The sequence below is a fragment of the Tympanuchus pallidicinctus genome, unplaced genomic scaffold, assembly GCF_026119805.1.
Source record: "Tympanuchus pallidicinctus isolate F22 unplaced genomic scaffold, pur_lepc_1.0 scaffold36, whole genome shotgun sequence".
Classification (NCBI taxonomy): domain Eukaryota; kingdom Metazoa; phylum Chordata; class Aves; order Galliformes; family Phasianidae; genus Tympanuchus; species Tympanuchus pallidicinctus.
The window spans coordinates 18,977-32,364 of NW_026294754.1; the positions used below are offsets into that span (position 1 = coordinate 18,977).

General features: G+C 49.3%; 2 protein-coding genes and 1 long non-coding RNA gene across 4 annotated transcripts in view; all 3 read right to left on the reverse strand.

Moving 5' to 3' along the window:
* Positions 1-211: 211 nt before the first annotated feature.
* LOC128088708 (uncharacterized) lies at positions 212-1,777 on the reverse strand. 2 transcript variants are annotated; one of them, XR_008210375.1, is made up of 2 exons: positions 1,517-1,777; positions 212-893 (listed from the first exon to the last, which is right to left on the reverse strand). It is a non-coding gene; the product is annotated as an uncharacterized LOC128088708 (long non-coding RNA). The 2 variants fall into 2 exon arrangements; XR_008210376.1 differs by having other exon boundaries at positions 212-943.
* A 459-nt stretch (positions 1,778-2,236) lies between these two features.
* LOC128088710 (ras GTPase-activating-like protein IQGAP1) overlaps positions 2,237-13,388 on the reverse strand; it is a 60,260-nt gene continuing 49,108 nt past the window's right edge. The window contains 3 exon segments of the mRNA XM_052699453.1: positions 2,237-2,394; positions 12,202-12,283; positions 13,080-13,157. Coding sequence (XP_052555413.1) covers positions 2,237-2,394; positions 12,202-12,283; positions 13,080-13,157 — 318 coding nt within the window.
* LOC128088707 (rho GTPase-activating protein 32-like) lies at positions 6,888-11,440 on the reverse strand. The gene is made up of 8 exons (XM_052699452.1): positions 11,353-11,440; positions 10,575-10,707; positions 9,964-10,046; positions 9,482-9,589; positions 8,968-9,113; positions 8,272-8,473; positions 7,604-7,743; positions 6,888-7,414 (listed from the first exon to the last, which is right to left on the reverse strand). The coding sequence occupies exons 2-8, from the start codon at positions 10,632-10,634 to the stop codon at positions 6,987-6,989; spliced, it is 1,167 nt and encodes a 388-aa protein (XP_052555412.1). The 5' UTR covers positions 10,635-10,707; positions 11,353-11,440; the 3' UTR covers positions 6,888-6,986.

Consider the following 13,388-nt stretch of genomic DNA (forward strand, 5'->3'; position numbering starts at 1 on the left):
AATTGGGATTCAAAAAAGAAAAAAAATGAAATAGAAAAAGGAAAAAGACTTGCAATGAAAAGAAAGACTTGCAACAGGAAAAAGAAATAGGAAAAGAATTAGGAAAAAAAATTAGAAAAACAAAGCAGATTAGTGTCTTGCTCCAATTTATAGGAGGGAGAGGAGGTTCTTTTATTATCTATATACCCAGCGTGAGATTAAGAAACAATGGTTCAAATGTTGGTCCGACCAATTTATTACAAATCGTAATTAGGGAAATGGGGAAGGGGAGGACGGATGCTATTATGAATTAGGGTAATGGGGAAGGGAAGGAGGGCGATAGGAAAGATAGGAAAGAAGAAGCAAGGAGTCTTTACAGGAAGTAAGAGGGAGACAGTCACCACCATGGATCCAGCGTGGTTTGTAATTCAGTCTTTGATCTTCAGTAGTGGTGGGTCGTCAGGCATTGTTCTGTTGACGATGAGGAGAATGATGAGAACGACGGCCATGACCATGGCGATGACGGCCCCTTTTCAATAGTTTCAAAGTGGTCGAGTCAGCTGTCTTTGGAGTGACAGCTCAAATCCAATGTGGTTGAGTCAGCTCTCCTTGGAGCGGCAGCTTCTGGCTCTGGGATCTCAGCAGAAACTCCTCTGTTCCCATCTTCTGGGCCTTGCCAGCAGACAAGAGGGAGCAGGGATGCCCATCTGCATCTTGTTTTTCACAGAACACGATGGTATCATTCCCCAGTTTTCCCATACCAAGCTGGAGCTGTTTAGTCACAGGCCAGATCTTCTGCCAGTGAACATTCCTGAGCACTCTATTCTGGAGGCAAGCAGCTCTGGAGGAAGGGGCTCTCAAATGTTCCCAAAGTGATGTCGATTGTCACACGGTTAGCACCCATCACTTGCCTCCTTAACAAATCATTGAGAGTCTTATCACAAGAAAAACCTCAGGAAGCAAGCTTTGAGCCAAAAAACAAAGGATTCTCACAATTAGAAACAGGAAAGAAGAAACAGATTTAGAAAGAGAGAAAGATTTAGAAAAGGGAATGGAAAAATAATTAATAAAGGAAAAAGAATTGGAATGAGAATTGGAATATGTTGAAGAAAATAAAAAACGGAAAGGAATATGACTAAGAAAAGGAACATGAAAAAGAAAAACAATTGGAAACAGAATTATCAAAAGAAAAAGAAAGAATTAGAAAGAAATAGAAAAAATTCAAAACAAAAAAGAATTTGAAAAAGTCTTAAGAAAACAAATTAGAAGGAGAAAGAAAAGGAAATAAAAGAACAAGGAGAGAAAAGAAAAAGGTAAAAAGAAAAAAATGAAGCAGAAAACTATTCGGAAAAGTAATTGGAAAAGGAATTGGAAAAAAGAAAAGAAGTAGAATTAGAAAGTGGATTAGGAAATGAAAATAAATTATAAAAAAGGGGGAAAAAATCAAAGGGAACTGGAAAAGGAGAAAGACAAGAAGTTAACTCTGGATACCCCAAGTTTTACATGGCACGCACTAGAAGCCTGTTTTGCAACCTACCTCTTCTTTTTGCATCTCACTTGGTCAAAGCAGAGCAGTCAGCATTTGGGCTCGCTGTAGCTCCAACTAGGCGTAGATTGGCAACATGAAACACAAGAAAAATGAGAAACATTGCATAATGTCAAGAAATGATATTGAACCTAAAAAGAACAAACCCATGTTTGGTGGGAGCGACAGAAGGCACAGACATCACAGCAGTACTTGGGAGCCCTAAAGATGGGGGAAAAGAAAGAATACCAGGTGAAAGCCACGTGAGTGCAAGAGACAGAATCACAGAATCACAGAATCACAGAATCACCTGGGTTGGAAGGGACCTCAAGGATCATGTAGTTCCAACCCCCCTGCCTAGCAGGGCCACCAAACATCCACATTCAGATCAGGTTGCCCAGGACCCCGTCCAACCTGGCCTTGAACACGTCCAAGGACGGGGCATCCACAACCTCCCTGGGCAGCCCGTTCCAGGGCCTAACCACTCTCCTTGTGAAGAACTTCCCCCTAACATCCAACCTAAATCTTTCCTCCTTCAACTTTGATCCATTTCCCCTAGTCCTGCTGTTGTCAGCCCTTCTGAAGAGTTTACTCCCCTCCTGGGTGTAGGTTCCCTTCAGGTATTGATAGGCTGCAATGAGGTCGCCCCGCAGCCTTCTCTTCTCCAGGCTGACTGAGACAACTGATGCCGAGCCCAAAGAACAACTGCAGGTGTGGGAGCAACTTCAGAGATCACATGCTGCTCCATGACAGCTCGTGCAGTGGGAGAACGAGGAACGCCTGAATCCAGGTCTGTGATCTGTTTTGGTAGCACGTGGGGTCACTTCTGGAGACTGCAGGACTATGGCATGACACGCAGCCCACTGGCAGGAAGAGGAGAGCATCAAGATCTGCTAGCAAGAAAGAAGAAATCCCTGAGTCTTTTTTCTCCACAAGCATTTGTGATTCTTTCTCCTCTGCAGGGAAAAAAAATAAACAAAAAAACTCCATTGTGATTCAGTCCCAGCACAATGATTAAGTGTATGGTATGTACCGAAGCATTGTGTATTAGGACAAAAGCTGCGGGAGAGTTAGTGACAGGATCATAAGTAAAACTAACTAAATGCCCAGTACTGCCAATATGGGCATGGGACCGTGACCAGCCAGTGACTGTGTTAAGGTCATCATAAGCAATTACAAAAATTAATCTGAAGAAGATTCCTGTCCAAAACAGTAACACCAATGATACCACGGGGATCCCAGAGAAAGGAGCAGAGTGAGAAGGGAACATGTGAGCTACAACAACCGTATCAGCATTCGTTAGCATCTGGAAAACAAGAGAGAACATCCTGGTTCCAAAGGAGCCAAGGTTAGAAGAAGCAAAACTGGAAAAGAAAACAAAACAGAAATAAGACTTCCTGGTCCTAAATGAACCAAAGTTAGAAGGGAGGTGAAATCCAGACGGTTAATTTTGTACAGTTACTCCTGATCATATTGAGGCTTCCACAAGTATTTGTGAAGAGTCTCCCTGAGGGTTAAAGGGACAGGACCACGGTGGGGCAAATCAATCAACAGCAGTTGTCCTGGGGAGTAATCATCCCAATAAGCAGCGCTTGGAGTAAGGGACCACTGGCAGTGGTTGCCCGTGGTGAAAAATATTCCAGGTCCTCAATAACCCTCTGATTCCTTTTCAGTCAGCAAGATCTGACCTCCCTCTGTTAATGGCACTTTCCACACATACTGATTTCCTAAGGGTGTCACCAAAATCCTTCCTTACTTTGGCCGGCTCCGTAGCAAACAGGGAACCTCGTCAGTATGAACATCAGAATACCCACTGCCAGTCTCTTCCCATGCACGCCCAGTTTCTATCTAAAGGCAGAGAAGGATCACAGGTTTCCCAACTTGTCTTTTTGGGCTCTCACATCCTCAAGATTTTCTCCTGGAGGAAAGTCACTACTTGGGGATCTAGCATCTATCTCCCTGTCATTTACCAACTGTTCTCTAAGGGCTTGCTGAGGGAGGCCTTTTGAATGTTCTTCTTTTTCTGTCCCCTAAGATCTTCTACTTGGTACTGCAGGTATGTCACCAATTCCTGCAAGGACTTTATAATTTGGGTTTCTACCATGTGCTGTTCATTGCGGATCTCTATGGCAGCACTAAGAGCAGCTCCTGGAACTGCACAAATGATTGATATTCCCTTTTCCTCCCCCATACAAATTTGATTATGGAGGGAATTTAATATGACCCATGACTCCCTCTAAGTTGGACCAATTATTCCACGCCCATTTCATCTCCACGGGGGAGAGTTTGGCACTATGCTTTTTTAAGAGATTGAGGAGCAGATTCCTGCTCTTTTTTTTTTTTTTTTGTAACCGTCATGCCTCAAAATGTGGAGCAATCTCTTCATGGAAGGGTAGGGGGGGAACACGTATTGTCAACAACTTGCTCCTTACACTCCCAAAGTGTACACGCACACTCTCTTCTACCAGTAAGGAAGTTGCTGATACCACCTGGACACAGCCACACGTTCAGGCCAACCCTGAGATACAGGGTCTAATACCTTGAACAACTATGAATAGGTTTTCTTTTGTCTCCCTATTCTTGTGTTAGAATGCCTAAAACAGCTCTTTCACTGACAGTTATCAAAAGGTGAAATGGTTCCTTTAAGGCAGGCAGTTCTAACACAGGTGCTGTGATTAAGTCCTGTTTCAATACTTCTACTAATTCTTTTCCCTCTTTTGTCCATTTTAATATGTTGCGTTCTCCCTGTGATAGTTGGAGGTACAATCTTTGTTTCTTGTACATATTCTTCTATTCACAAAATACAGAATGCCATCAAACCTAGAAACTTTTGCCGCTCCCTCTTTGTCCTGGGCAAATGAAGCTGCACAGTGCCCTGAATTCCTTCAGAACTCTCTATTTCCCTTCAGAAATCACATGCCCAAGGTATCTGACTTCTTTTTCCACATACTACAGTTCAAACAGCCCTAGCCCTTATTCCCAAGAAATTCGGAGTTTTACTTAGTCTCTTACTTTAGACTCCTCTTTTCCACAAATCAGAAAATCATCTACATACTGAAACAGCTTCACCTCCTCTTCAACCTGAAACTTTTCCAAAACTTTCTCCAGCACTTAATTAGTTAAAACAAAAATAAAATATAAAATATATAATGTATGTAAAATAATACATAATAATACAATATATAATATTTATAATAATATAATACATAAAATATAATAAAAATAAATTAGGCGATTCTATGTACCCTTGGGGTAAAGCAATCCACCTATCTTGCTATTTTTGTTGCATTTTTGGATCCTCTCGTACAACGGCAAAAAGATCTCGACTCTCTGAGTCTAAAATGCAGGTCCCGAAAGCATCTTTGAGGTCTGTTACACTGAGCCATTTGTGTCTGTGTGGGATTTGACTCATTAAAGTATAGGGGTTAGGAAGCAGGGGGGGTCACTTGAGAACTATGTCATTAATTTTGCTTGGATCTTGTATCAGTCGATAGGTGCCATCTGCCTTCTGTAATGGCAAAACTGGAGTGTTATAGGGTGACACAGAGTCCCAGAAGACCATCTTAACCAATGTTTGTATTACAGCCTTCAGACCCATTATCCTTTCTAAAGGCATGGGGGGATAACTGTCCCTGTTTTGCAGCTTCACTCCCTCCTTGGACAGTTATTGTTAAGGAAGTAATTCCGAGTCCACCCAGTTTCCTTCCCCTGCTCGCACCTTTGGATTTATTTCTTTTTCATTAGCAGTTATTAATAGATTCATTGACACCTTTATACCTGTTTCACAAGTTTTCAACTGCAATCCTAGAGCTGTTCAGCAGCTTTCTTTGTGAAAGGCAAATTATCCTGTGCTACATACAGAACTACTGGAAACTTCCACTGCAAAAACACAACCTACCTCTCAAAAGGGGGAGAGCGGTGCAGATGGTATGCAGCAGATATGCACAGCGTGCCTTTCACTTGCTTTTCCTCTCTCCATCTTCCGTTAGCAAAAAGCCTCTCCAACCTTCCCCTGCTAAAAAACCACTTAGGTCAAAAAGAACTGTCAAGCTTGCTTTTTAAATTACCTTACTTATACAACCTGATGCTTTAAAGCAGAAGCTCTCCCACCAGTGAGTTACCTTAGACAAGCTCAACTTTTGAGAGAAAAGTCATTCCTCTGCCTCTGCAGACTTTGCGCATGTTTCCAGGGGCAGCAGTCAGCCCAGTTCTCGGCACAGCTTTACCAGCCACAGAAATCCAGCTGATGCCCGCCATGCTTTTCTCTCTTCTGAAACACCAAACACCATACTGCTGCAAGAAGCAAGGATTAAAATCACAGAATCACAGAACTGGGCTCGGAAGGACCTCCAGGGATCACCGAGTCCAACCCCCCTGCAAAACGGGCTCCTACAGCAGGCTGCGCAGGTGGGTGTCCGGGCGGTTCTCGAATATCTCCAGACAAGGAGAAGCCACAGCCTCCCTGGGCAGCCTGTTCCAGAGCTGCGCCACTCTCACTGTGAAGAACTCCCTTCTCATCCATGGGCGGAACTTCCTGTGCTCCACTTTATGGCCATCTCCCCTTGCTTGGGGCCGCGCAGGGCTCCTCTCCCTGTCCCAGGACTGCTCTCCCACAAATCTCTGGCGGAGCTGCCCTCAGCACTCGCTCCTGTTGTGCTGCAGCTTCCATCTCGCTGCTGCCCGGACAGCAACAGCCCTGCCTCTCCTCCAACAGCCGGCCCCCAACGACCGCTCCCGTGCACGGCGGCTCAGCCAATCGCAGCCGGCGGAGCTACTGCGAATCAAGGAGACCCTGGGGGAGGAAGCAGCGCTGCCGCTAACCAATGAGAGGCTGGCGGGGATGGGACAGCAGTGCCGCCGACCAATGAGAGGCTGCCAGGGGCGGGACAGCCCTACCACTGACCAATGAGAGGCTCGTGGGGGGCCGGACAGCGCTGACGCTGACCAATGAGAGGCTGCCAGGGGCGGGACAGCGCTGACGCTGAGCAATGAGACGCCGGGTCTGAGTGAGCTCGTCCTGCCGCAGCATGATGATGACAGGGTTGCAGATGATCTGCACAGGCAGCTCACAGGTTGGGAGCCAGAGGAGAGAGGTGTTAGGGAGCAGCCAAGGCATCACAAGGCATCCGAAAGCCCTGAAAGGCATCACAAAGCCACCGCCAGGAAGCATGGGGTTATCACGAGCAGCATCCAGGATGCTAGAGATTATTTGCTACCATACCAAATGGGAGCTGCAGACACCCCAAAGCCAGACAAAACGGGCACTAACCCAGAGCTCTGCTTCGTGCACCCCACAGCCTCAGCGTTGCAAGCTGAGGTGCCTCATTGTTTGTTGCATTCATCCCAGTCCCTGGGAACGAAGACTCCACAGGCAGTCAAGGCGTTGAGTGAGCACAAGCGTGCTTTTATTATTAAAGGAAAAGACAGGAGGGCGTGAGAGGTCCAGGTAAAGATGGGAATCGTCCTCTCTTGGATGGAAAGGTCACGGAGAGAGCGGCTCAGAGCTCTCAGAGATGCTGCACGGTGCCTGGGACTGGAGGCCTGATTCTAAGTCCCCCTCCAAGAGGCACGGCTTCTCCTCGCTGTTGCTGACCTGCTCCTGCACAGAGGTGCTGCTGTCAGGGCACTCAGGCTGTGCTTGGGCTGGGCTGCACTGCAGAGGCACTGGGTCACAGTCCAGGCTGGTGCCTGTGGTGCGTGACAGGCTCAGGTCAGCATCTTCAGCAGAGCTGGGAGAAACGAGGGCTTGGACTTGGATGAGCTCCTTGTGTCCATCACTGTTGTTATGCGGCAGGCTGTCAGCTGAACCGCAGCCATTTGTGCTTCCCAAGAGCTCTCCATTGGTGGAAGCACACAGCCCAGCATCGCTACTTGCTCTGGGACATCTGGGTTGACAAGAGCTCGAATCACCTAGAAAAGAATGAACAGGGGTTGGTGTCCAACTCTCACAAGCTGAATTACAAACGTGGTTCTTGATCAGGGGAGAACTGAAGGTGTCAGGTATGGGTTGGATAGCTAGAAGGAGATACAAGCCCACTGCCAGCAAGAATTCTACGTTGCTGAGAAGCAGGGTGTTGAAAGCAGGATTTGCACCCTTACCTGCCAGGACTACAATGTCTGTCTCTGAGGGCTCCCTGGGACGGCGCTGCGGTTGGCGTTTGGCCACGGAGGATGGTTTTCCCAGGCTGAAGCAGGAACACCAACAGCCAGATGGTGATTCCTTCATCCTGCTGGGTGGACTTGGTCTGGAGAGAGGAAACAGGGAATGGTGTGAGTTGTGCATGGAACTCCAAAAGCATCTCTGACTCTGACACTGACAGCTCATCGGCCCCATCTCACTGCCATGTCTAGTTTCTCGTGCCAGCAGGTCTGAACAACAGCTCTGCTTCCAGGAGAATCGGAATTGGATTCAAGCACGTGGCCCTGAAGTCCGGAAAACCCCAACGTTTCCAGGTACAGCCAGCACAGGCCAGGACAGACGTCAGCGTGGCTTTATGCATCTCGTGACTGCCTGCCCAGCAAGGAGGGAATGCCAGCCTTGTGTGGCTAAACTCAGCCCGGCGGGCAACTGAATGTGAGTTCTGTCTCACAGTGCAAAGGGAGTGGAGATTCACTGCAACACTTCAGGCACCATCAGTTTAACTGAGTTTCAGCAAGCTTTGGCACTAGAAATAATGGGGGGGGGGGGGGGGGAAAGCACGAAAAGAAACCACAAAAACCCACCCAAACAATGATGATAAGGTACTGGAAAAGGAAGTCCTCTTTACCTTTCAGATAGAAAGTCAATGACTGTGTGGAATTTGCCCCGTACAGCTTTGGGGCCTTCTTCCACCTCTATGTCACTGCTCTCTGTCACAACGACAGGAGAGCTGCTGTGGCCTCGCCTCCGTGCCTGCGCCTCCTCCAGGCTGAGCAGCTCTGTGGCAGAAGAGGCCCGCACAGACTGGGGCCCTGAGAGAGAACTGTGCCCTGGAAGGGAAAACCACAGGTGAGAGCCAGGATCAGAAAGCGGCAGCACAGCCATCGCAGGTCCGGGGGAGCTGCTGTGTTTTCCTCAGACTTGCTTAACCGAGCCACTGGAAGAAGAGCAGCTCAAAACAACCATGTGCTCAGAGGTGTGTCTATGGCAAAGGACGCAGTCATCATTAAGAGCAGCTCCCTGTATCAAAACAGGCAAACAAAATCCCTAGAAAATGGGGGCAGGGAACTGAGAAAGCTTCGCTGCCACACGTTAATCAAGCTTCACCTGCTTGCAAAACATCATAATGACGGTGACAGTTTTCTCCTGGTCAAGTTTGGGCTTGCACATTCTCAGCATCCAGCAACTGGACGCCAGATTCCAATCTAAGCCCAGAAGTCTGCTGTCCCCTCGATAGTAAAAGTGTATTTCAAAAAAGTTGGAGAAAGCCTGTGTTTGATCCAGGTGTCTGACCAAGACAAAGCTAATGGAGGAAGACACTCACCTGCTCCATCTGCGATGTCAGGTCCAGATGTGGAGCAGAAGAGGACGTCTGTGTGGTCGATGATGAATTCCACCACGGCCGACTGCGTCTGCAGTTCCGTGCAGGCAGCTCTCCCGCTGGCGCAGGCAGACTCGCTCTGCTGTGATCTGTAGAAAAGGCAGGTTTTAGAAGTCATTCAGCCACGATCGCTTCCCCGGGTCTGAACTGTTGTAGCCCAAAGCTATCAAACTGGGCTCAAGAGACTTCCGCAGTGGGCAATCAGTGATGCCACTGAAAAAGTTCTCCTGGCTGATCAAGGACACACCAGTCCCATCTAAACAAGAGAGCAGCAATGCTCAGCTAGAAATTGTGCCCACGTGGGGTGGGAGAACAGTCCAGGCTCCTGCTCTGCTGTCAGCCACTCACTGCACATTTTACAGGAGAAGAGCAGATGTGGTGCAGAAGAAGGGAGGACTGCTTTATTCTACTGGAGAACAGATGTAAGCGTTCTGTTGAAACGGAAAAAGAAGTTTACCTTAGGAGGTTTGGAGCCCACACAATGGCTAAGTTCTTGGCGTGCATGTTGGTGACAGAGCTGTTTGCAGCAAGACAGGCCAAGTGTCTCATCAGATACGCCAGGGTCCTGGGAAACAAGAGAGGCAAATGTTCAGCACCAGCCAGCATGCCGTGCTGCCACTCACAAAGCAAACCTCAATTCACACTAGTTGTTATTACTGCTACTGACGCTGAAGATGAAGTAGACCCAACTTGACCAAGTGCCACGCTGCAGCACCCAGCACCAGCACAGCACAGCCACAGCCATCAGCTGCACCAAGCCTACCCCCGTGCCCAGGAACTGACCCAATAAATTAACCCTGTAAATTAAACCGGTGCAGCCTTCAACCGCTTCAACATACCCAGGCATCGTGTTGCTCACGTGAGACAAAGCCTGGAATCGCACCAATGCCCTCTGAAGTGCAGCAGGGCTGAGCTCAGCAGGCTGAGGGCAGCACTGACCTGTAGTGAGGAGCGGGCAGCTGCTGGATGGTGTCCCGCATTCTGACCAGCCGCTCCTCCTCCGTAGTGGCACCAACAGCATCCTGGAAAAGGGCAGAAAGGGATTGAGACACAAATCAGGCGAGATACCTGCCGCAGGGTCGGGAACCATGGGCACAGCGCGCTGCTGGTCAGCACTGAGAAAGATTTTAGGCCTCCCCAGAGGCATCTGGCAAACATAGCGGCACGCAGCTGGTGCCACCAAGGCCAAGGAGTCCAAGCACCGGGCCGGTTTACAGCCTGGTTGGGCAGCTCAGCTCCTCGCAGGGGGCATTCATCTCCAAGTACGCTTGGCTATTAATCCCCTTCCTGTTCCAGAAATAGCTGGGGAATAGCAAAAAACAAACAAACAAACAAACAAGACAGGAATTCTCGCAAGCACTGTGAATATGGAAATAACCACCTCCTGGGGCCACCAGAAGCGGCATCAGCACGATGCAGGATGTGGCAAAGACTTGCGAGTAAACCCCATGGGGCTAACAGAAGAAGGGCCTCAGAGCCGGGGCACTGCTGCAGCCATCTCCCAAGAGGCCCAGCGAAGAGGGAAAGGAAAGGCGTTGCCTCGTGCTTACCGAGAACTTGTCGTACAGCTGGTCGGTCAGCAGGGGGGTCGGGAGCTCCCTGAAGTACATTTTGCAGAGGGAGCTCGCGCTGTGAACGTCGCGGACGGTTAGCTCAGGAACCTGCTCACACTCAAATTCCTGGCTGCAGAGAAGGACACGAAAGCGGTTGAGAAAGAGGAAAGCAAGTCAAAAGCCACACCCAATGCAATCAAGAGTTGGAAGGGCTTCCTGATGTACAGGAGAACACAAACACTCGGCCACTAGCACCACGTCAGCCGTGCTGGATGGGATGTTCCCAAAGGAGACCTTTTCTCTGTGCTAAGGCATTGCCCGCAGGCCTCTGAACGCCCGCAACAGGGCACGTGCCCCTGCTGGCAGCTGTGTCTGTCAGTCGCAGCACTCTTACCGCAGTCTCTGGACGTTGGACGCCACGCCGGACAGGCGGTATATCCCCTGCACCACGCCATGCTGCTCGATGAACTCGGCGCAGCTCTGGAGGACCTGGGGGACTAAAGAACACGTGCCGGCGGTTACTGGAGCTCCTTAGTCAAGTCCTGCCTCAGGCTGCGCTCCCGTCACATCCCATCCACTAAGCCCAGCCGGGCTTGGCTGAAGCAAATACAAACGTGCTTGTCTCTTGGGAGCATTAGCCTCACTTCATCTTTCAGCCATCAACTCCCATTCCCCGTTTCTCCACTGGTATCAACCTGCCCCTTGCTAGATACCATCTCCCTTTCATCGTTAGGTTCTCAAACAGGGAAGCTCTCAGGAATGGGCTGTCCCTTACCATCACGACCAGAGTGCAGAAGATGCTCTCCCAGGTCACGGCCGAACACCCTCTCCTTCTCCACCTCCCGCTCTTTCCGTTGCTTTGGGCGGGCCTTCACCACGGAACGAAGGAAGGTGAGGAGCTTGCCGCGCTTCTTTGGCACTGCACAACAAAAGGAAGAAACCAGTTCATCTCAGGTTTGGCTCCGTTGGACGAGGCCGAGCACAACACATTCTACAGAGCACCTCAAAACGGGAAGAACATGATGAGCAAGTGCGTACCAAAATGGATTTTCCCCAACCCTGGATGAGTCCAAGGCCAGACTGGATGGGGCCCTGCGCAGCCTGGTCCAGTCCCACTTTAAACGTGGAGCTTGGTTGGCAGCCCAGCTTGAGGCAAGGGGGCTTGGAGCTTGATGATCCTCGAGCTCCCTTCCACGCCAAGCCATTCTACAAGGATTCTAGGATTTCCCCAACTCCAGTCATAAAACACAGCAGGACTGGGCCAAATCTCTGCACGTTCTGATGGAGTTGAATGCACTCCTCTTGCTTAGCTTGCTCAACCTGGGCATTAAGGACCCTCTTGAAAAGCCACGTTCTGATCAAGCGTGTCACTAGCACAACCAGACCTCTATCTGTCCACCAGGGACGCTGGCTGTTCTCAGCCTCGTACGGACTTGCCGGAGAACTGCCTTGGCCTTCCCTCATTCTCACTGCCTACAAAACACCAGCCATACGCCCCGTGCTATGCAGGAAGGATTATCAGCACAGAGGATAAGGGGGGAAGGATAAGGGAGGTATTAAACATGGAACACACCCAAAAAAGACTCCATTTTGCTTCCCTGCACCATCAAATGTCTCATCGTACCTGGCTTTGGCACTGAATTGATGAGAGACTCCGGGATTTTTCCGTTAATGAGCTCCACACACTCACCAGGGAAAAATCCAACCTGTAACAAGAGGAAGAAGAGACGTGCAATACTGAAGGCAGCGTTTCTCAGGCCTGAACTGTTCAAACATCACCTTTTCCTCATCACGTGCCTGCCGGATGCTCCGTAAGACAATCCAACCAAAAAATGGCCTGCTTAAAATTAATAATTATTCCAAATTGGCAGGCAAATATCCATAAAACTGTGTATGGAGCGGGGAAAGGACAAGTATGCTATGCACCCCTAAATCTCAAGCGTGCCCGAAGGGAAAGACTTCATACAGAAGCTACATATTATGATAGATTGATGCAGCTAGATCTGAGTTGGCACAGCCTATGAACTTTCTGCTTGCTGACTGAGATGCAGCTGCCATCCCCAGCTCTGAGCTACCCAGCGTTCTGCAGCCAGCAGCAGCAGCAGCAAGCGCGCAGAGGCTCTGTTACCCTGCCTCATCTCAGCTGACAGGCAGCGACTTCCTAAAAGACGCTGACTTCACCTTCTGCATGGGTGCAAGCACAAGTGCTCAGAGACACTGAAACACGTGTCCTAGCTGCTGCATTTCCAAAGGTGCGGTTCAGTGGCCGTGACCTGATGCACGCTGTGAGGGCTCTTCTTTCTAAGTTAACTGAGGAGGCAGTTTCCTACAAAGACCAACTTTCAGCTCTGGCCTAAGCCCACAGCAAAAGGGAAAGTCCTCTGACACCAGCACAAGGAAACCATTTTCCATGTGGAGCCATGCTGTGCAGGCAGGGCAGCTCTAAGCTGAGATTCCTGCCTCGACCGAAGTTGCGCTCTCACGTCTGAAGCTTGGGCCTACCTGAAAGCCGTGCTTGCCTCTCCAGCGGGGGCTCAGCTCCTGAGGCGGCATCTCGATGACGCACACGAGGTCTCCCACCTGCAAGAGATTGCAACGTCAATCCCAGCTTCGGCACGGCTGGGAGGAAAGCGCAGCTCAAATGACTGCATTCTTCTGCACTGCCCAATATCGTCAAGCTTGAGAGCCATTGCACCAGTGCAGCTCTTCAGGCATTTGCAGTCGTACAACTGAACGTGCAAGTAGAAGAGTCACTCCAATACACAACATACAGAATTCAGCTGTTCAGTATGAAATGGTTCTCAGAAGCAG

What these genes read in the sequence shown, in the direction of transcription:
- LOC128088707 (XM_052699452.1), bottom strand. Translation starts at nt 10,634, where the DNA reads ATGTACTTCAGGGAGCTCCCGACCCCCCTGCTGACCGACCAGCTGTAC. An exon ending in ATTGACTTTCTATCTGAAAG is followed by an intron (nt 7,744 to 8,271) that starts GTAAAGAGGACT and finishes CTCCAGACCAAG; the next exon opens with TCCACCCAGCAGGATGAAGG. An exon ending in AGACATTGTAGTCCTGGCAG is followed by an intron (nt 7,415 to 7,603) that starts GTAAGGGTGCAA and finishes ATTCTTTTCTAG; the next exon opens with GTGATTCGAGCTCTTGTCAA.